At 40.1% G+C, this 21,705-nt stretch overlaps 2 protein-coding genes and 1 pseudogene across 2 annotated transcripts in view; 2 read left to right on the plus strand and 1 right to left on the minus strand.

Moving 5' to 3' along the window:
• The window catches only part of LOC130073201 (gastrula zinc finger protein XlCGF57.1-like), a 28,399-nt gene extending 13,951 nt beyond the window's left edge, over window positions 1–14,448 (plus strand). The window contains exon 3 of the mRNA XM_056238671.1: window positions 14,225–14,448. Coding sequence (XP_056094646.1) covers window positions 14,225–14,448 — 224 coding nt within the window. The remainder of the gene's footprint in view (window positions 1–14,224) is intronic.
• The window catches only part of LOC130073205 (gastrula zinc finger protein XlCGF57.1-like), a 250,423-nt gene that overhangs the window by 16,809 nt on the left and 211,909 nt on the right, over window positions 1–21,705 (plus strand). The gene's annotated exons all lie outside the window — the stretch shown is intronic.
• LOC130073309 (5S ribosomal RNA) lies at window positions 4,359–4,475 on the minus strand (annotated as a pseudogene).

Raw genomic sequence — 21,705 nt, forward strand, 5'->3', positions numbered from 1 at the left:
TGGCTACACGCCACAGTCCACAGGCTGCGTGCTCACTTGTCCCCCGTGGACACCACACACGAGGAGAAATCGGGCCAAAAAATCCAACATGTTGGATATCCGATTTGAGATCTAAGCGGTCCCGACGTCCTTCCGAGCAGACGAGAGCAGTCTTAACACACCACACACGGCAGGAATATCTGATCAGATTATTTTACGATAATCGGAGCATCCTTAAGATTGTCGGAAGGGGTGAATCGGGGCTAAAATCGGCCTAATTATCCTGCCGTGTGAACCAGGCTTAAGTCTTTCCTGTGACTTCAAAGACTTCACCAGACACAAATAGGCACAGACATGTCCCTGCATTTAACTCATAATCAAACTATCCCAAAATGTATATGATGTATTCCTGTGTTGTATGTTTGTCCCTATATTATATTAACCTAGTTATGATTCTTTAGTTATGTTAGGGTAACTTCAAATACTGAGATCCAGGTTAAAGTATGTATGACTGTTTTAAATGTTTGCATACCCTTACTGTTTGGCATTGAAATGATCCTCTCTTTATGCCTTAATTAATAGGGCAGAGTACATTACTGTAAAATGCATTATACACATTTTTTTTTACTATACTTTGGTGTAAAACTACAAATTCCTTGACCACCAATAAACATGCAAATGTGCTGCGAAGGGAGACAAAGAAAATGTCTCCCATTCAAAAGTTCCTACCTCCGATTGGCCATTGTATCAAAACTGATGATTGTGAACCGATTTGGCAGGCCCCTCTGTTTGGTATTGAAATGATCCTCTCTTTATGCCTTAATTAATGGGGTAGAGTACATTACTGTAAAATGCATTATACTCTTCTTTTCTTTCTTTTTTTTTACTAAACTTTGGTGTAAAACTTGACAAATTCCTTGAGCACCATTTAACATGCAAATATGCTTCGAAGGGAGACAAAGAAAATGTCCGGCAAACTTACCTTTTAGATTAACTTCTTTCACACTTCCTGTGGACAACCGATCTCCGGAAGAATCACTTCAGCTCACGAACTCACCAAGAATCTCTGTATTCTACATGCATCCAGGACTCTTTTTCAGCACCAAACCAATGCAAGTAACTGTTCTTATCGATCTTTAGATGCATTTTAAGCTTTGGCGATTTGATTCTCTGATGGTTCTCGCAGGTTAACTGTTTGTAATTCTTGCCATTCTTTGCTCTTCTCTCTTTCTTTCTTTACTTTTCGTTATTATGTGCATATATATTCTTTGCTCAAGTTTAGTTCTATGTATCCGTAGTTTCATTTATTAAAAACATTACATCCACGCTCGATTGTCTGTGTTTGCAGCTTATACATCAAAGTCACTTTAATGTTTGATCTTGCTACATACTTTCCTACTGTTAGTACTATATAGAACAGGAAAGGTTATTCTTGGCCAGAAGAATAATCTTCCTTAAGAGTTGATAGAAGATTATACTGTCAGTTCGGTGGGCGAACAGAGCAGTCGATTTAAAAGTAATTGTTATAATTCATTCTGAAAGTTGATCTAGCCTATATATGTTTATAATTAATTATAATCCATTGAAGTTAATATACACTCACCTAAAGGATTATTAGGAACACCTGTTCAATTTCTCATTAATGCAATTATCTAATCAACCAATCACATGGCAGTTGCTTCAATGCATTTAGGGGTGTGGTCCTGGTCAAGACAATCTCCTGAACTCCAAACTTAATGTCAGAATGGGAAAGAAAGGTGATTTAAGCAATTTTGAGCGTGGCATGGTTGTTGGTGCCAGACGGGCCGGTCTGAGTATTTCACAATCTGCTCAGTTACTGGGATTTTCACGCGCAACCATTTCTAGGGTTTACAAAGAATGGTGTGAAAAGGGAAAAACATCCAGTATGCGGCAGTCCTGTGGGCGAAAATGCCTTGTTGATGCTAGAGGTCAGAGGAGAATGGGCAGACTGATGAGGCTAGAAAAAGAGGCTACAATTTGCAAAAGAGGCTACAATTTGCAAGAGCTCACCAAAATTGGACAGTTGAAGACTGGAAAAATGTTGCCTGGTCTGATGAGTCTCGATTTCTGTTGAGACATTCAGATGGTAGAGTCAGAATTTGGAGTACACAGAATGAGAACATGGATCCATCATGCCTTGTTACCACTGTGCAGGCTGGTGGTGGTGGTGTAATGGTGTGGGGGATGTTTTCTTGGCACACTTTAGGCCCCTTAGTGCCAATTGGGCATCGTTTAAATGCCACTGCCTACCTGAGCATTGTTTCTGACCATGTCCATCCCTTTATGGCCACCATGTACCCATCCTCTGATGGCTACTTCCAGCAGGATAATGCACCATGTCACAAAGCTTGAATCATTTCAAATTGGTTTCTTGAACATGACAATGAGTTCACTGTACTAAAATGGCCCCCACAGTCACCAGATCTCAACCCAATAGAGCATCTTTGGGATGTGGTGGAACGGGAGCTTCGTGCCCTGGATGTGCATCCCACAAATCTCCATCAACTGCAAGATGCTATCCTATCAATATGGGCCAACATTTCTAAAGAATGCTTTCAGCACCTTGTTGAATCAATGCCACGTAGAATTAAGGCCGTTCTGAAGGCGAAAGGGGGTCAAACACAGTATTAGTATGGTGTTCCTAATAATCCTTTAGGTGAGTGTACATACTGTACATACACTATATTGCCAAAAGTATTGGGACACCCCTCCAAATCATTGAATTCCAGTGTTCCAATCACTTCCATGGCCACAGTTGTATAAAATCAAGTACTTAGCCATGCAGACTGCTTCTACAAACATTTGCGAAAGAATGGGTCGCTCTCAGGAGCTTGGTGAATTTGAGCATAGTACCATGATAGGTTGCCACCTGTGCAATAAGTCCATTCCTCAACTGTTAGTGGTATTATAACAAAGTGGAAGCAATTGGGAAAAACAGTAACTCAGCCATGAAGTGGTAGGCCACGCAAAATCACAGAGTGGGGTCAGCGCATGCTGAGGCGCACATTGCGCAGAAGTTGCCAACTTTCTGCAGAGTCAATAGCTACAGACCTCCAAACTTTGTGTGGCCTTCAGATTACCTCAAGAACAGTGCATAGAGAGCTTCATGTAATGGGTTTCCATGGCCGAGCAGCTGCATCCAAGCCTTACATCACCAAGTGCAATTCAAAGCGTCGGATTCAGTGTTGTAAAGGACGCCGCCACTGGACTCTAGAGGAGTGGATACGTGATCTCTGGAGTGACGAATCACGCTTTCCTGTCTGGCAATCCAATGGAGGAGTCTGAGTTTGGGGGTTGCCAGGAAAACGGTACTTGCCTGACTGCACGGTGCCAAATGTAAAGTTTGGTGGAGGGGGGATTATGGCGTGGGGTTGTTTATCAGGGGTTCGGCTTGGCCCCTTAGTTCCAGTGAAAGGAACTCTTAATGCTTCAGCATACCAAGACATTTTGAACAATTTCATGCTCCCAACTTTGTGGAAACAGTTTGGGGATGGCCCCTTCCTGTTCCAACATGGCAAGGTCCATAAAGATAAGCGAGTTTGGTGTGGAGGAACTTGACAGGCCTGCAGAGTCCTGACCTCAACCCAATAGAACACCTTAGGGATGAATTAGAGCTTGTTTGTCTGTTAACATGATTGTTTTCAGATCATCAGTGATCAGTCAACTTTTTCAGTGATCATGCGCAGGGTTGCCAGATTGTACATAAGTAAAACACCTGCCAGAAAATGTAAGATAAAAGCTCTGCTTGTGGGATTTAAGCTATTTACATCTGGCAACCACAAACATCAACGCTAGTGGGGACTTGTTACCAATGCAAGATAACGCAAATGTAAAAAAAGAGCGTTTTCAGGATATATAACGAGCGAGCAAATATCGCAACGATTATTTAAAATTAATTTAATAATAATTCATTACATTTATATATAGCGCTTTTCTTGGCACTCAAAGCGCTTTACATAGAAGGGGGAATCTCCTCAACCACCACCAATGTGCAGCATCCACCTGGATGATGCGACGGCAGCCATATTGCGCCAGAACGCCCACCACACACCAGCTTACTGGTGGAGAGGAGACATAGTGATTAAGCCAATTGGTATATATATATATGGGGATGATTAGGAGGCCATGATGGACAGAGGCCACTGGGCAAATTTGGCCAGGATGCCGGGGTTACACCCCTACTCTTTCGAAAGACATCCTGGGATTTTTTGTGACCACAGAGAGTCAGGACCTCGGTTTAACGTCTCATCCGAAGGACGGTGCTCTTTGACAGTATAGTGTCCCCATCACTATACTGGGGCGTTAGGACCCACACAGACCACAGGGTGAGCGCCCCCTGCTGGCCTCACTAACACCTCTTCCAGCAGCAACCTGGTTTTCTCAGGAGGTCTCCCATCCAGGTACTGACCAGGCTCAGCCCTGCTTAGCTTAAGTGGGAAACCAGTCTTGGGCTACAGGGTGATATGGCTGCTGGAGAGGCAGATATCGTTGACGCTATCAAAATATGATTAATCTTGCAGCCCTAAGTGAGCGATTTTAATCACTCTACATGGTGTGGCCTAAATGCAATGTACTGTACAAAGGGAAAGGAATAGTGCTACTGAGTGAGGGGACCTAATTTACCTTTTAAACTAGCTGCAATAACAATTGACAGTCAGCCCTCAATACACCCCAACCCCTTAAATGTCACGTGTGACTTTATTAAAGCAAAGGAAGGATGAGGAGAGAAACAAAACTGTCTTTAATGATAAGTACAAAATAGAACAATCATGTGATTGCAGGGGAATAACTAGAGTTGAGCCGGATACTCGGCTGAAACGAGTATCCGGTACGGATAAAGCACTTTTGCCGAGTACGAGTGTTATACAAATAATATGAGTTAATATCTGTGCTCGGATTGAATAAAATCCTCATTGGGCAGCTGACTGTGTCTGCGTTCTGTGATAGGCTAGTCACAGCGCCCCTCCCCTACACACATACAGATTTATCGTGTTGCTGTGTCCCGCTCTGCTCACTCACACACAGAACACTGAGAAGAGAACAGCTCTCTCTCTCCCTCAGTCACTCAGGTTCGCGGGCGGGTCTTTTCCGTTAACGTTTAGGGTTTCTTCAGCTTCAGGTTTGTACTTAATTATTAGCCAGTAAAGTTCTGGTAAACGTGGGGTTTGTTCAGACGTGGTGCTTGGTAGAATGCGTCTCTGCCCGTTGGAGTTTTTTTTTTTTTTTTTTTTTTTACTGTCAGCTGGCTCTTACCAGTTTCTGGTTCTCTCTCTCTCCCTCTCTCTTGATCAGTGATACTGAATAATGAGTGATACAGAGAGTACTTCAGCTGACACTGCACCACCAGTCAGAGTTTGCTTAACCTTCCAGGACAGTGAGGGTCAAATCAGTGACAATGAAAACAGTGGCAGTGGCACCCACCTTTCCCCCACTGAGACCAATATTGCATCTGCGGATGGAGGTCCTCCTCCACCAAAGATCAAGAGGACTTCTGCAGTATAGAACTCTCTCACTGTTTCTGAAAATGATCCATCCAAAGCCATTTGCAAGCTATGCAAGTCCAAGCTAAGCAGAGGGAGAGATGCAAAACATTACAACACAACATCTCTACATAACCATCTGCTATACACTCTTAGAAAAAAGGGTTCATTGGGGTTCTATATAGAACCATAGGGTTCTTTACTCAACTCCAAAGAACCTTTTATGCTAAAAAGGTTCTATAATGACAAGAAAGAACCCTTTTGGCACAAAGGTTCTTTAGGCTATTATTCATTCATATATTATAATATTCTGCAACATTTTGTAGTTGTAATTAAATTATTGTTTATTAAACTGTTGTAGTAACTGTTGTAGTAAAGGGTTAGTTCACCCAAAAATGAAAATTCTGTCAGTAATTACTCACCCTCATGTTGTTCCAACCCCTTAAGACCTTCGTTCATCTTCGGAACACGAATTAAGATATTTTTGATGAAATCTGAGAGCTGGATCACTCCTCCATACTAGTCCATAGGCTTCTTCAGGGATTGAACTTGCCGGCCTCGAAAAGTTATTAAAGACATCGTTAAAATAGTCCAAGTGACTACAGTGGCTCAATCTTACGTTTATCAAGCGACGAGAATACTTTTTGTGCGCAAAAACAAACAAAAATAACGACTTTATTTAAACTATTAATTTCCTTCTCTTTGGGCCTCTAGTCAGTTAACGTAGTGTGATTCCGTAGAGCTACGTCAGACGTAGGCTCACTATTGGCCGACGCTGGTCATGTGCGTGATGCGTGTGACGTACAACAACAGAAGCTTACGCTATTACACTAGTGAACTGACTCAAGGCCCACAGAGAAGGAAATGAATAGTTGAAATAAATTATTTTTATTTCGTTATTTCGTTTTGTTTTTTTCGCACAAAAAGTATTCTCGTCGCTTGATAAACTTAAGATTGAGCCACTGTAGTCACTCGGACTGTTTTAACGATGTCTTTAATAACTTTTCGAGGCCGGCAAGTTCAATCCCTGAAGAAGCCTATGGACTAGTATGGAGGAGTGATCCAGCTCTCAGATTTCATAAAAAATATCTTAATTCGTGTTCCGAAGATGAACGAAGGTCTTACGGGGTTGGAACAACATGAGGGTGAGTAATTACTGACAGAATTTTCATTTTTGGGTGAACTAACCCTTTAATATCATATTTTAATCATGCTGATTTTTGGAGGAGTAAAAACTGAAATGGCACTCGTGATAGTGATTAACTACATTAAAAACTACATAAAATTATATAAATATATACATTTTCTAACCCCCATATCTTGAATTTTGTGATCATTCACATGCATTCATAAATGCTTTTGAATACACTGAATAATGCAGTGAAAGAACGCACTCAAAATGCACATGCGCACTAGTAGCCTATAACTAACTAGACTTCATCATGTAACTTTAGATGCGTGCACTCTGTAGGCACGATTTGTTTAGTTTTTGAAATATACTTGATAATGTTAAAGCGCACATCGTTAAAACAAAAAATACGATATTATCGCAGACGATTTAGCTATATCGCACACCTCTATATTGACCTTATCGTCATCATCATCATAACAAGAAATTACTCAGTACAAAAACAAACATAAGGGCTCATTCTAAGCCATTTATAGCTGAGGCTTTCGTCTTGTCTTACTTAGCCTTGTTTGCTGCTCTCATTATTTGTAATTTATGTGAAATTATTGTAGGCCTACCGCAACTAAACAATTTTGCATTATGGATTTAATTTTTTTATCTGTTGAACAGCAAACATAAACAAAAAGAAGTAATAAACTTGCGCGAGCATTTGTGTGCACGCACGTTTTTGAATTCCAACGGTTGAGAAGAGACTGATCCCCGTCTGCTGATTTAAATTGATGGTCTGACGGAAATATTGTTGTGGTAAGTCAGAGAAATACAAAGATTTTTTAAAGTAATTTACTTGTTATAAGCTTTAAACCCATTAGTTAATGAAGTTGTCAATTTTCTACAGCGGATTTACACTAAAACACGAAAGAGCCTGAACCGCGACAGTGTCACAAGTTGCCTTCCAGTAGGCCTACATCGGTAAGTTAAGTTTTGTTGTGCTTGTTGGAAACTGTTAAATTTTGTGTTTTCTGATCCTAAGTTTTTAACTGCAGATAGTGCTCTAGTCTAGTTTTTGACCGCACACTCAAATGGTCATGAAGAACAGCCCTACAGAACAGAACAGAGCGCTTGTGTGCGTTCAGCTTAGGGGCGGTTCTAGACCCTTTTTAGGTGGGCTTCAACCCCCATATTTTTCATCTCAGCCCCCCTAAAACTATAATCAGCTATCTGAACGATCAGGCCAGTGCTGCTTCTTCAGTAAAGTTTATCATTCTCTCTTGTTTACTGATCGACCCCCCTAAAGGTGAAATCCTAGAATCGCCCCTGCAGCTAGTGGTTAAATGTACTCGCACTTCGGCTCAGAAATGATGCTAGATAATTGTAAACAGCCCAATGTGAACACTTCAAAAAACGTCATGTTTCTATACAAAATGTTCGAGTTAGAGCGCAATGAATCAGTGCGATCAAAAGCGGAGCTAGTGTGCGAGTGAGCCTTTTTATCAGATCCTCTCCGCAATCGCGGCGACAGTATTGTGGTGGAGACTTTGTCTAATGCCACTAGGTATGTTAGACGAGGTCGAAGTATTCATAGGACAGTTAGGAGGCAACGTGGAGGCAGGGTGAGGAGTCACAATGACAATGACAGTAGTCCGAGCTGTGCACACTCGGCGCGCGCGCGAGGCAGATCTGGCCGCGCTGCTCGTATCATCTCACTCATGATCTGTGCGAGTGAGCGTTTGAACTAAACAGGTCTTGTCTACTTGTGTTTGTATGTCATATGAATAATATATATGTGTCCCATACATGGAATCAGAGTGCCTACTGTATTTAGTAAATGGAAAATCTCTACAGCAAAAGGCCAACCACTACATGCATTCGGTTTGTTTCTACCATTTATTAGTAATGATTTACACAGTTTGTTTACTACTTACTATATACCTGAGCATTCAGTATTGTGCAATATAGCATACAGAAGGTGATGGACATTTTTTGGGGAAAGAAGTGCTGCATTTATCATTTAAACATGTGACTTTTTATGAAAATTCTATAATCCAAGATTGCCACCACCATATGACGTCATAATATGCAAATTAGATTTACCAGTCGATCTACGAACGCCGATCCAAGTGCGCTGGTGAGAATGTGAACGAGCTATAAGTTGTGATAAGGTGAGCGCGAACAGCAGGCTTGGATCGGCGTTCGTAGATCGACTGGTAAAGACTGTATTTCAAAGATGGCTTCTGCCTGTATACGCGAAGTTGACTGTATGTTTAAAATATCTTCTTATTAAACTGTCTGTACACTTACAAAGTTCTCAATGCTTCGGTTTGAAGGTAGGGACCCTCATTATGCTACCGTGTTAGTGTGGGGCTATTTTGAGCCTTGTTAGTGGTATTAACAAGCGATTTTTATTTGTCATTACACTATGCCCAATATACTAGCGTTATACTAGCTTTATAGGCTAAACTGTTTTTAGAGATAAAACTATTTACATTCGATAATCATGAAAACAAATCTCAGATAACGGTTGACTGGGTAACAATGTGTAATTAGACCAAAGGTTCATTTTGCGCCGGAGTTCTCCTTTAATTCCCTAAATCACTTTCCCTCTTTAGGGTTGGTTGGTTTTAGGTAGGTGGGAAGGCTGGAGCCTTTTTCCCTCAGCAACATTTTTAAATTGCCTGTTCAAATACAAATTTGTTTAATGATTTTTGTAGAAGGTTTGTTTTTGAGAAATGTACATACGCATCATGATTGTTCATTTTAAAGTTTTAGGCGATTTTATATGAAAAATCAATAAATTATTTAGAAATTCCACTAATATTTATATTCATATTTACATTTACAATATAAAACTTTACTTTTTTATGGTAGACTAAGGTTAATAAAGTAGTGACATGTACATGATGTGAAATTAATAGTAACTTTCGGTTTTCCTTTTCAAGATTACATTATGGTAGACAAATGGACAACAGATGATGTCTGCAAATGGATCCAAACCATCAACCTGATTGATTCCAAAGAAGTCTTCAGAGGTATTTAATGGAGTTCTGCAAATGCCCATTCTGTAATGTCATTAAGTGTACAATACACAAGTTAAACATTTGCCACTACTTCACCAACACCAGCGAGACTTCAAAATAATATGTAATATAGAGGGCTGTAAGAGGAGCTATTTCACAAATAATTTATATGTTTTTCCAACTTGCAGGAATCAGTAAAGCCAAAAAAATTAAGCTTCAAACCCCCTCCATGCAAAAAGAGCCAGCATCAATATGGAGGGTGTCAACATTGTGAGCACAGAAATGGATGTGATGGAGGCAATGGAGTGCCTCTTTGGTACTTATTTCGTATTCAGTGTGGAATACCCCAAGCACATCACTCACACGATGAATTTTGTTGAGCACTACCTGTTTAAACTCTCCAGCAGCCAAAAAAAAAAAAAACTGTCTGTCACAGTGCTCAAAATGTATAATCAATTATCATAATACTTTGATATGTCATGAATAGTGCTAATGTAAATTTGTAAATATGAGGCGATTGATGTTATTCTGAAATGCTGATCTGAATTTAAATCTGGTTTCAGAATTTAATCTATGTATTCACATTCTTTATGAGTGATATTAATATGAATTTGTAGATTTTAAGTACTTCTATGTCTGTATATTTCCATTGTGAGTTATATTAATATGGATTTGTAGTTTTGAGGGACTTGATGTTCGAACACTGATGGGAATTTAGATTAATTGTATATTTGCATTATTTATTAGTGATTAATGTAATTGTGTACATTTTATGGACTTATTTTGTAATATGTAGACGTAGGTGAAACTCTATTTTCAATATTTATGAGATATTTTTAAATGGTTGATGGTTTAATGTTGATTTGTACATTTAAAGGCTTGAATACTTGAAATTACAGTAGCATTCTTTCAGTAATATTAATTATTTTTGTTAATATAAATAAATGACTAGTTCTATGCACTTTGGGTGTGATTTTTTTTTTCAGTATTCATGGGTGACTTTTTTATGTGAATTACATTTTAGGGTCTTGATGTTTGCCAATAATATGAAATATTTAATCCGAAAAAGAAAAAACAAATGATAATGAATGAACCCCTAAAAGGTTCCATATAGAACCTTTTTCCTGGTTACAAAGAATCCTAAAGGGTTCTTTCGATTGAACCCTTAAAAAGGGTTCTATATAGAACCTTTTAGGGGTTCCAAATACGTAGCGCCTGATAGAACCTTTTCTTCTAAAAGTGTATGTTCATCACATGAGAAAACCCACTGTATCAGGCCCCTCCTCCTCCTCTCCTCTTTCTTCTCGGGTCACTGGTGTTCAGCTGGGTGCTGCTAAGGGATCACATTCATCTTCCTCTTCAACAATACTCACTGCATTTGCAGTAAAGCAGCCATTCTCAGCAAACCATCCCCGGTCAAAACAAATTACAGAGATGATTGGTAAAATGATCTGCACTGATCTCGAACCTTTCTCTGTGGTGGAGAGGAGAGGCTTCAAGACACTTTGGCTTTTTAGAGCCCAAGTATAAGATCCCATCGAGGCACTATTTCAGTCGAACTGTAGTGCCTGAGCTGTATGAGGCAATGAGAGGGGAGTTGGTCCAGTCACTTACGGCAGCTGAAGGAGGTGTCATCAACCTCACTACAGATCTCTGGACCAGCAATCACAACGCACATGCATATCTCTGTCTTACTGGGCACTGGTGTGAATGTGTAGGGGAAGCTTCAGGACAGAGGAAAGCAGGGCTGCTAAATGTTGGTGTGCTGGACATTAGCCGCGTTTCCCTTACCCTTCAAATTGCGCAAATTGAAATTGCGAATTGAAAATACGCACAATGGAAACACGTCCATTTCGCAAAAACTCCCGTTTATCGCAAAAAAGTTTTTACGCTCGCATGAGGAGGTTTTTCAGGCAATTTGAAAAAGGAATATTTCGCAAAACTGCAATGGAAACAGGTTTTGCGCATTTACAGTCAGCTGACTTAGAAGACGCGGTGTGTTTGGGGTCCGTGTCCGCAAATAATAATAATAATTATTATCATTATTATAACATTTATTAGGCTACATATGTAGAAGACGCTTTTATCCAAAAAAGGAACAAAGCAATTCGTTACTACTCATTCATAATACAGGTTGGACAATAATAATACAGGGCTAAGATTATCACAAATAAACACAAGATTTTGACGCATATCCAAGTGTTTGTGCACGGAGTGTGGAGCGTGCACTGGATGGCAGGGAGGCGCAGGCGCGAACACTTGCATTTTCCTATCAACAGTGGAAACAACTTAAAATACTCTATCATTTCTGGTCATACAGAAAATAATAATAAATTTTTTGCAACTACTTTTATTTCCGTAAACTCACAATAACAAGAAAACGTTGTGCTTTTGTAAAATAAAATAAAACAATCAGGCGCGCTTTCATGGTCTCCGTGAACTGAAGCGCAATAACTAAAAAAAATATAGCCTATGTAGGCTAAAGCTTGAAATGTCCACTTTAAAACGAAAAAATTCGAATCGAAAGCTAATACCTTCTGATTATGTAATCCGTATGAAAGGTGCATTTCTCTCTAAAGGTGCATCCGGAGATATGTTTTTAGCCGACATTGATTTAGAAAACAATAGTTTATTAATAAACAATTAAAATGCCTCGTTATTTTTTCAGACACGTTTATTATAGCCTATAACTCACCTATAAATCCCTTTTCTGTAGGCTGTGGTTATATGGCACTTCTCATTCAGCACTGCAGGAAAAATATAATTTACAGGTTCTAATTTGGCCTTAGAAAACCAGTAAAATCTACATTTTGTTCCATATTAATTTGTGAATATTTTAAATGTTTAATAAAGGGGCAAAAAGTCATAAACAAATATCTGAAAATTCGTCGATATTTTTTTTTTATTTTTTTTGCTCAGCATTTGCTGTACAGTTCAAATAAAAATGTTGGTGTTCAACTTTGCGTTTTAAAAATACAACAACCGTTCATTTTTCGTTTTGCAATTACGGGTTAAATAGGGGAAAACGAATGGACACAAAGTACTGACCGTTTGGACATAATACGAGACAGAGTTCTTTATTAAAGGGGTCATATAATGCCATTTTTGTACAAGCTAATATGATTCTTTAGGGTCTAAATTAAAAGTTTGCAATATACTTTAATTAAAAATTCTCATTAGTATTGTAAGAAAACACTTATTTTACCTGGTCAAAAACAGCTCTGTTTTCAGCACGCCGTTTCAGTGCATATGACTTTAAATGATAATGAGCTTTGCTCACCCCGCCTCTCTGTTCTGTGCGTACACGTTTGTAACTCAATAACCATAACGCGTTGTTCAGTATAAACGTGGAATTATGAAATATATTGAGAACGTCATACATAGAAAGCATGCCGTAATGTACCCTGAGTGTAAACCTTAGACGCACTCATTTTGAAGCGTGCCTCTAGCGATTTGCAAAGATTAATATATTAATATAAAGTTTAATAAAACGTTTCACTCACTTCCGTTCTTCTGGAGATTCAGCAGGAACACGAATATCTGGTACCGATCCTTTTTAGCAAAGCTTCTTAGCAAATCCAGCTTTATACTGATCCGGCTTGTTTATAAAGCAGTCTGGTGAGAAATGATTCGCGCAAACATGAAAGCATTGACGTTGCTCGTGGGGAATATTCCCTTCGAAAACAAACACAGCCACTGCGTCTTCAGCGGTTCGGATTTAGGAACATTAAAATGACTGCTGTGTTCGTGATTACACCCAAGAACAGAACACCACAATCGCTTAGACGCCATTCTGCTCATAGACAGTGCTCCAGCATATCAACAATGACCGCGCCGGTCCGCGCAGACTGACAGCTCGCTCACGAGCGAGGGCGGGTCTGTGTTGAAACCCTTCTGTCAATCAACAATCGCGGGAGGGGCGTGCGAGCTTGTGACGTCACACGGTCGAACGGCTCGATTTGAGGCAGGGGAAAACATATAAGGAGATTAAAACAAAACCACTGGATGGATTTTTATCATTATATGATGGTTGTGTACAGACACTGCCAACACACATTTCAGTACAATCAACTTGTAAAAGTGCATGTACCATTATATGACCCCTTTAAATGCAAGAAAAAGAAACAATAATTACAGAAATAGCCTACTGGACTCTAAACCTCAAAGAAATGCCACAATCAAGACCTCGGAGCAGAAATGAGGGCGAAACACCCAGGAACTCCGTGTCTTTCCCTGCCATTAATGCTTGGATAACACACCACGTCTCCCTCCATTAATAATAATAATAATGTCTAGTGCGGTGGCTGTGATATAGGCTATAAACCTACCAACATCCGTTACCATGATTTTCGAAATGACTTATCACGAGAGGAAAAAAAGACGTTTTATTCGCATAACATCGGTTAATGGAAACGCCGTCATTTCGCAATAGTTTTTTATCGACATTTAGAAAAAAAATCGCAAAAGTTTTGCGCAAATCTGTAATGGAAACGCTCCTATTGAGCACACATCAAAAAACATTCTGTGCTGCCTTAAGGAAAAGATGAGAGAGTGGGAAGAGTCTGTTGGTCAGTCTGTCACAATACGGTTTGTTGTTTCAGATAATGCAGCGAACATGGTGAAAGCTTTGACTGAATATGGGCACATCCGTTGCGTGTCCCATACGCTTCACTTGGTGGTGATCAACGCACTGGAGAACAGGGTTGTGACATCCCTTCTCTCCAAAGCCAGGAGCATATCTGGCCATGTTCATCGCTCAAGCAAAGCCAGCAACAGACTACATGAGCTGCAAACACAGTTGAACCTCCCCAGCACACACTCATAACAGATGTAAAAACAAGGTGGAACTATACGTTCTACATGCTCCAGCGGCTGGTGGAGCAGCGCAGGGCTGTGCAGATTATGACACAAGAGTTTAACATGGGTAAAGCTCCAACAATCATCTATCCAAATGAGTGGGGGTTAGCATCAGACATGCTCACTGTTCTTATTCCTTTTGAGGAGGTCACACGGGCGCTCTCAAAACACAGCGCCTCCATCTCTGAGGTCATCCCCCTCCTGCATGGCCTGTGCTCCATCATCAGGTCACTGCATGCTGGTGAGGAATCTGAGGATGAATCTGATCAGTTCATGGCTGGTGATGATGATCAGGATGCCACAGTGGGGCTGGGCCAAGATGTTGCGGCTGAGTCCAGGGAAAGGTTAGGCACAGCAGCAAGGAAACTGGCAGCCAATCTGAGCAAAGAACTAAAAAGGGCATTTCGAACCAATTTTTGCAAACTCCACATTTCTGCTTGCCACTCTCCTTGACCCCAGATATAAGGACAGCTGTTTTCCAAACAATGTTGATGTGGAGACACTGAAGAGGACATTACTCCTCAGGATGGAGCTCTGTGACCCTGTGGCTACACCTGCAAGAAACACAGAAGAGACACCTGCCACCAGCAGCACTTCAGTCTTGTCTTTCCTGCAGAAAAATAAATCGGCTATTCCAATGAGGACACATTTACCATCAAGTGATGTGGAGGCCTACCTGGCAGATGGGGACATCAGCCTTACCGATGACCCAGTGAAATACTGGTCAGGCAAGCTTCAGTGCTGGCCCAATCTTACACGCTTTGCACTGCAGCATCTCAGTTGTCCACCTACAAGTGTCCAGTCTGAGCGTGTTTTTAGCACAGCTGGAAATGTGGTCAGTCCACAGCGTTCAAACTTAGACCCTAACCATGTGGAACAACTGGTCTTCATTAAAGTCAATGCAGATCTGAAAAACAGCGTTGGACTATTTGATCCTTAGAACACAGTCACCTCCCCCCCCCCTCTTACTCTCTCTTACTCACTCACACACACACACACATACATACCTGGTGTGGAAATAAAAAAAAAAATACAAATAAAAAATCACACTTATAAAAAAAATTAAAAGTAAAAAAAAGAAAGTTATGTTGAGTATGAAAACTCTTGTTCATTACATTTTACTTAATAATTGCAACCACATGTGTTGTATTCATTGTTGCAAAACTTGTTCTGTATATAGTTCGTTTGTTATCGTGAAAAAAAAAACCATTGATCTGAAGCTCAATGCTGATGCTGTCATGTAAATATAGTTTTCTAATCAGCAATAAATATAACAATTTCTGATCAACCCATATCAATTGCATGCTTAAAATAACATACCCGCCCATTTCAAGACAACCCAACCCACTTCCGGGGTTAAATCCCGCCCACTTCCGGTTTAGGCCCCGCCCAGTCCGAGTACAGATACAGATCATTCATATGGTTAACAGATACAGATAATGCTGTACTCGCTCATCCCTAGGAATAACGTAACAACCACATTAACAACGGAACAATACACAACAAATACACAGAGAATAATAAGGGAACAAATGCCCGACAGGTGAATGTAATTAATAACTAAGGGAACTAAGTAGGGATCAATAAAGACTAAATTGACCTAGAAACACAAGAGCCAAACACATGGGAACAAAAAGGCAACTAAACTAAGCATAATCCTGACATTACACTTAATTTCAGGGCCGGCCCGAGGCATAAGCGAACTAAGGCCCCTCAATCGAGTTAAAAAAAAAAAAAGTTTTTTTAGATTACTTTATCAAGTGACAATGAATGAATATGAATGAATGAATAATTCAAGACAAGAAAATTCAGATTTCATGATCAATATACCTGCCTACAACTGCTGCTGTGTCTGCCAGCGTTTAAGTGATGCGAGTTACACCTCGCGCGTCCATAGACAATTCGTGCGCAACTGCGCATAGTCACGGTATCGGTTTAAGTTGGAGAAAATAGCCGCAGGGGAACTTAACCTTCTAGGTGTAAGGGTAACAGTTTGAATAAATAATAAACATAGCAGTTTAAACTCTTCTCCACTTTATTATACCACACATCAGATCACTAACTCCAAAAACCCGCGACACTCCAGTACCAAGTGCGCACGACCCATTCCTATCTACGGCAAGCCCCGAGGGGAAAAATACATTGCATACACACATACAACGAGCGCCAGTACATCATTACAGGTATTATAGTAACAGACTTTGTTGGATTCTGTACAATCCAACCAAGTCTGTTACAATAATAATAATAAAAAAGATTTTGAGGACAGTTACACTGTATTGAGACAGTTGAGAAATAATAATATTTTTACAGTTTTCAACAATATGTCATTGTTGAACCCTTGCTCTTATTATGTTTCTGATTTCTCAGTTTTGTCATTATTTTAGCAAAAATTTATTTTATATGTTTTGAGACAGTTTGTTTTAAGAAGTTTCAAAGAGTTAGTAAAAGAGTAAAGTAAAAGTTAAAACTTTTTTATTTAAGTAGGCATCTATTTTTTATTAAGTATTTATTTTGTATTAATACATAACCTCACTGTATTCATTTATAATGTATCATTATTGCGTGACATTTGTGTCAATAATCGTCAAGCACAGGTGACTTCGCGTAGTGGGAGGGGCCCCCAAATCAAATTCTGCTTAGGGCCCCCAAAAGGCTCGGACCGGCTCTGCTGCATTTCCATTCAATTACAATAGAAGCCTATGGAGGAGTGAGACAGCTCTCAGATTTAATCAAAAATATCTTAATTTGTGTTCTAAGATGAACGAACGTCTTACGGGGTTGGAACAACATGAGGGTGAGAATATTTTTGGGTGAACTAACCCTTTAATGTAGATCATATTATACGAGCAAGAATGCAATGTTTCCCGAATATCCACACCCTTTCAAATGTGACATTTGATTTTATATAACAATTCAACAAACAAAAGGGTAACATTAAGAGATGTACTACATTTAAAACAGTATTGTCAGTGGGCTTATTGCTCTATTTTGCAACGAAAGCCACAGCAGAACTGCAGCACACAGCGGTCATTCGTGAACGAATCTGTGGCTTTGAACGAATCGTGAGATTCAATGACCCGGTCATAAATATAGCCACTTGCTTTGTAACTGAATGAATGACTTGCTCATAAAAGACAGTGACTTACCGACACCTACTAGCGATTTTAATTTAATATTTAAGAGTATCACTTCGTTTTTACCATCATTGCATATTTATTTCACAGTTTTATTTTAGGGCATTATTGTATTTATGAAGGTAAAACATGAACTGGAAAAAATCGATTAAAGGGGACAAGTTTTGTCCCTTAATGGAAAAGGTGTGACTGCAGTCTAGGTGGAAGAGAGGTAGGGTGGCCATTTTCAGAACACCAAAAAGGAGGACACTTTGCGGCATTTAGTGAGGCAAGAATAACTGCATAGGACTCTGGTGTACTCGCAACTACAATACAATTTTGTCCATCATATCGATGGTATCATGATACAGTGATTCTGAAATAGCCAAGGCTACTCTATTCATTGCCAGACAATTTGATCTACTGTCACGATACGTGGTGGTAGGAAGGATGAGAAGACGAGGATGATCAGGAAAACAGGATTTAATTAACAAAACTCAGGAACCACAACACACGCTATACATTAACGAGAACGGACCAAGACTGAATGAACTGAGGGAAACTAAATACAGAGACTGATGACAATAATGAATAGGAGACAGGTGACTATGGATGAAGATAATTAACTAAACACAGGTGAATAAACTGAACAAACGAAGAGCGGGAAAACTGGAACACAGGACTGAACCAAAAACACTAAGCAGGGGGAAACACATGTAACATTACACCCCCTCCCAAAAAGGCGTGTCCCCACGCCGTATAAACATCAAATAGGGGCGGGAGGGTGGGCGCCCTAGAGGCTGACGAGGGCGTGGCTTTCCCGGAACAGGAAGCCTCCAGGGCGGTTGTGCAGGTGGCCAGGGCAGAGACGCCCCTTCGGGTGGCCAGGGCGGAGACGCCCCTTCGGGTGGCCAGGGCGGAGACGCCCCTTCGGGTGGCCAGGGCGGAGTCCTATAACCCCCCCCCCATTTTCTTGGGGAGAGTGACAGGTTCCGGGACGTGCTCAAGGACAGGCTTGGGAGGGCTGGACGGGACCAGCTGAGAAGGCTCGGCAGGCGTGACGTGAAGCTCTGGCTCGGCAGGCGTGAAATGCATAGTCTCCGCGTGCCTGACGTACACCACGGGTGAAGAGGGTTTTGTACTGGACGGAACCAGCGGTGAAGAGGGCTTAGAACGGACGGTCTCTGGCTGGACGGACGGTCTCTGGCTGGATCAGCGGGCTCTGGCGCAGGATCATGGATGAGGATGGATGGCGTGGCGAAGATGGCTGGAGCCATCACTGGGGTGATGGTGATGCGGAGACCTCTCTCAATCAGGATCCAGATGAGGTAGTCATCTGGCCAGCCAAGTCCATCTTTTGGGTCCGTTCTTCTGTCACGATACGTGGTGGTAGGAAGGATGAGAAGACGAGGATGATCAGGAAAACAGGATTTAATTAACAAAACTCAGGAACCACAACACAAGTTATGGATTAACGAGAACGGACCAAGACTGAATGAACTGAGGGAAACTAAATACAGAGACTGATGACAATAATGAATAGGAGACAGGTGACATGGATGAAGATAATTAACTAAACACAGGTGAATAAACTGAACACAAACGAGGAGCGGGAAAACTGGAACACAGGACTGAACCAAAAACACTAAGCAGGGGGAAACACAAGACACACATGTAACATCTACTATCTTGATGTAGACCTATGTGTAACAAAAGAGGAAAAAAAGGGTTTGTTCACAGTATTTGTATTTATTCAATACATTGTGGCGTCTGTTTCAAAAACTGACCACTGAGATGAACCTGTCTTGCAAAGTGCACGGTGCCTGAAAACACAACATTTCTGGACTTCTGGAAATAAAAGAAATACATAAATAAACAAATAATGAATGCGAAAAATACTTAAAATCTTAAAAGGGCTTAAAATCCGGACTGTCTGCCCAAAATCCGGACGTAATTGAACTATCACTTTGATACTTTTTCGTGCTGAATGACTATATCTACATTTGAATTTTTTATTGCTACTTTTATTTATCTTCTACTGATTCATGGGAGATCTTAATTTTTTAGACATTTTTGCCAAGGTATTTTTATACTAAATTAACTTTATAGGTCTACATTTTAATATTAGAAAAACGTTTCAATATTGAAATGTAGCCATAAAATATTATTTATGAACACACATTATTTTTTACTCATAAATAACATGTGTCACTATTTACATTTTAATACAGGGATGTGGTCTTAATGGTTTTGCCATTTTCACAGACTCAGTGATTGAGAGATCCATATATCCTTACATATATTAATCTCACACATTTGTGTGAACAGGGCTTAACTGCTTTTAATTATTTTGTGGTGGGACCAGTGGAAAAAAAAAGATGTTCACCAGTGATTGTATATCAAGAGCAGAGCAGGAACATGTTTGTGTTCAATTTGTTTTGTGATTTCACTGGGACAAAATGAGTGTCTCCGCAACAGCATTAAGTGATAGATTATAGTGCTCGTCTGTGTGAAGACAGGAGCGCCAAGAGAACACTGTTGCCTTCCTCCACTGATAACAGCTGAAACCAGCACTCAGCATGATTAAAAACAACAAATAACTCCTTATTTACTGCTACGAACTGATAACGGTCAGATAAGTATGATATAAACCATGCTAATGCAATTCCACTAAAGCCAACATCATTTTTTAAAAGAATGTTGCGGTCAATAGTGTCAAATGCTGCACTACGATCCAGTAACACTAATAGAGAGATACAACCACGATCAGATGATAAGAGCAAATCATTTGTAACGATAATGAGAGCAATGTCAGTACTGTATTTATGAAACTATGACTCCATTTCTCTAAACTCTATACAAAACATGCACACAATATGTATATGTATATGTGCACTCTGAACAGAAATGCAAGGGGGGAAATATTTCATTCTCAAAACATTGTATTTGACTTTGGCACGAACACTAACCGAATGTTCACGTAATCAGCAAAGATCATCCTTCCTTCTCATATTTGGGTCTGGCCACAAAACCTCATCAACATCACAAGCAATGTTCTCTCTGGTTAAACAGCGGGGGAAGTAGCATCTGCATCTGTCAGGTTTAGAAATGGAGAATATGGTGGTAGGTTGAGCATCAAAACATGCAGATGGTCATTAAACCAATTGCAGACCAGGGTTCAGTTGCCCAAAAGCGTTGTTAGCCAACTATGGTCGCAAGTTCCTTTGAATCGTTGGTAACGCTGGAACTTGCGACCATAGTTGGCTTTGGTAAACACACCGCAAGGCTGTCCAGTGGAAACTTAAGTTGTCCCAGATAGTGTTGCCACGGTACCAAAATTTCAGTTTTCGGTATCAATATCAATCCACGGTTCTCGGTACCAATTTCGGTTTGAAACTGAATCTTCTTTTTTTTAATCATGTCTCACTGGTTCTTAATCGGGTTTTAATAGACTTAATCGGCTCGTGGTACCATCACAGCGAGGCACAAAATCACTCTCCAGAACATTCTCATTCACGGTACCTTGCTGGTGGAATGATCTCCCCACCCTCATCCAGAATGCAGAATCCCTGACAGCATTCAAAAGACAACTGAAAACTCATCTCTTCCGGGAGCACTTAACATAAAATAAAAAATAAAAAAATCCTTTCCTCTAAATCCTCGCTTGTCTGGCTTATGCTACTCTGAGCAATGTCTGAACTTTGTATTTTGAGCACTTCTTGCGTTGTTTTTGCCTCTTCACGATGACTCGCTTGGTTTAGTCCTCAGTTGTAAGTCGCTTTGGATAAAAGTGTCTGCTAAATGACTAAATGTAAATGTAATAGTCTCTTAATGCAGAATTATTTATCTGTTTGTTAGTTGTGTATTGTGTTTGTTGGCTGTATGGTCTAAGTTGGTGGCAAACCAGTTTCCCTATCGGGATTAATAAAGTTTTTCTAATCTAATCTAAAGATTAATTTAGATTAAATTTACATATATTAAAGTGTATATCAGGGTTACAAAGATGGAAACTGTAGTATTAAAAACACTTTACAATAAGATTCCATTTGTTAGATAACATTAGATAAAATGACCTAACAATAAACAATAGTTATATACTGTAGCAATTA

The sequence above is a fragment of the Rhinichthys klamathensis genome, unplaced genomic scaffold (assembly GCF_029890125.1).
Source record: "Rhinichthys klamathensis goyatoka isolate OS25496 unplaced genomic scaffold, OSU_Roscu_1.1 h1tg000530l_1, whole genome shotgun sequence".
Taxonomy (NCBI): Eukaryota; Metazoa; Chordata; class Actinopteri; order Cypriniformes; family Leuciscidae; genus Rhinichthys; species Rhinichthys klamathensis.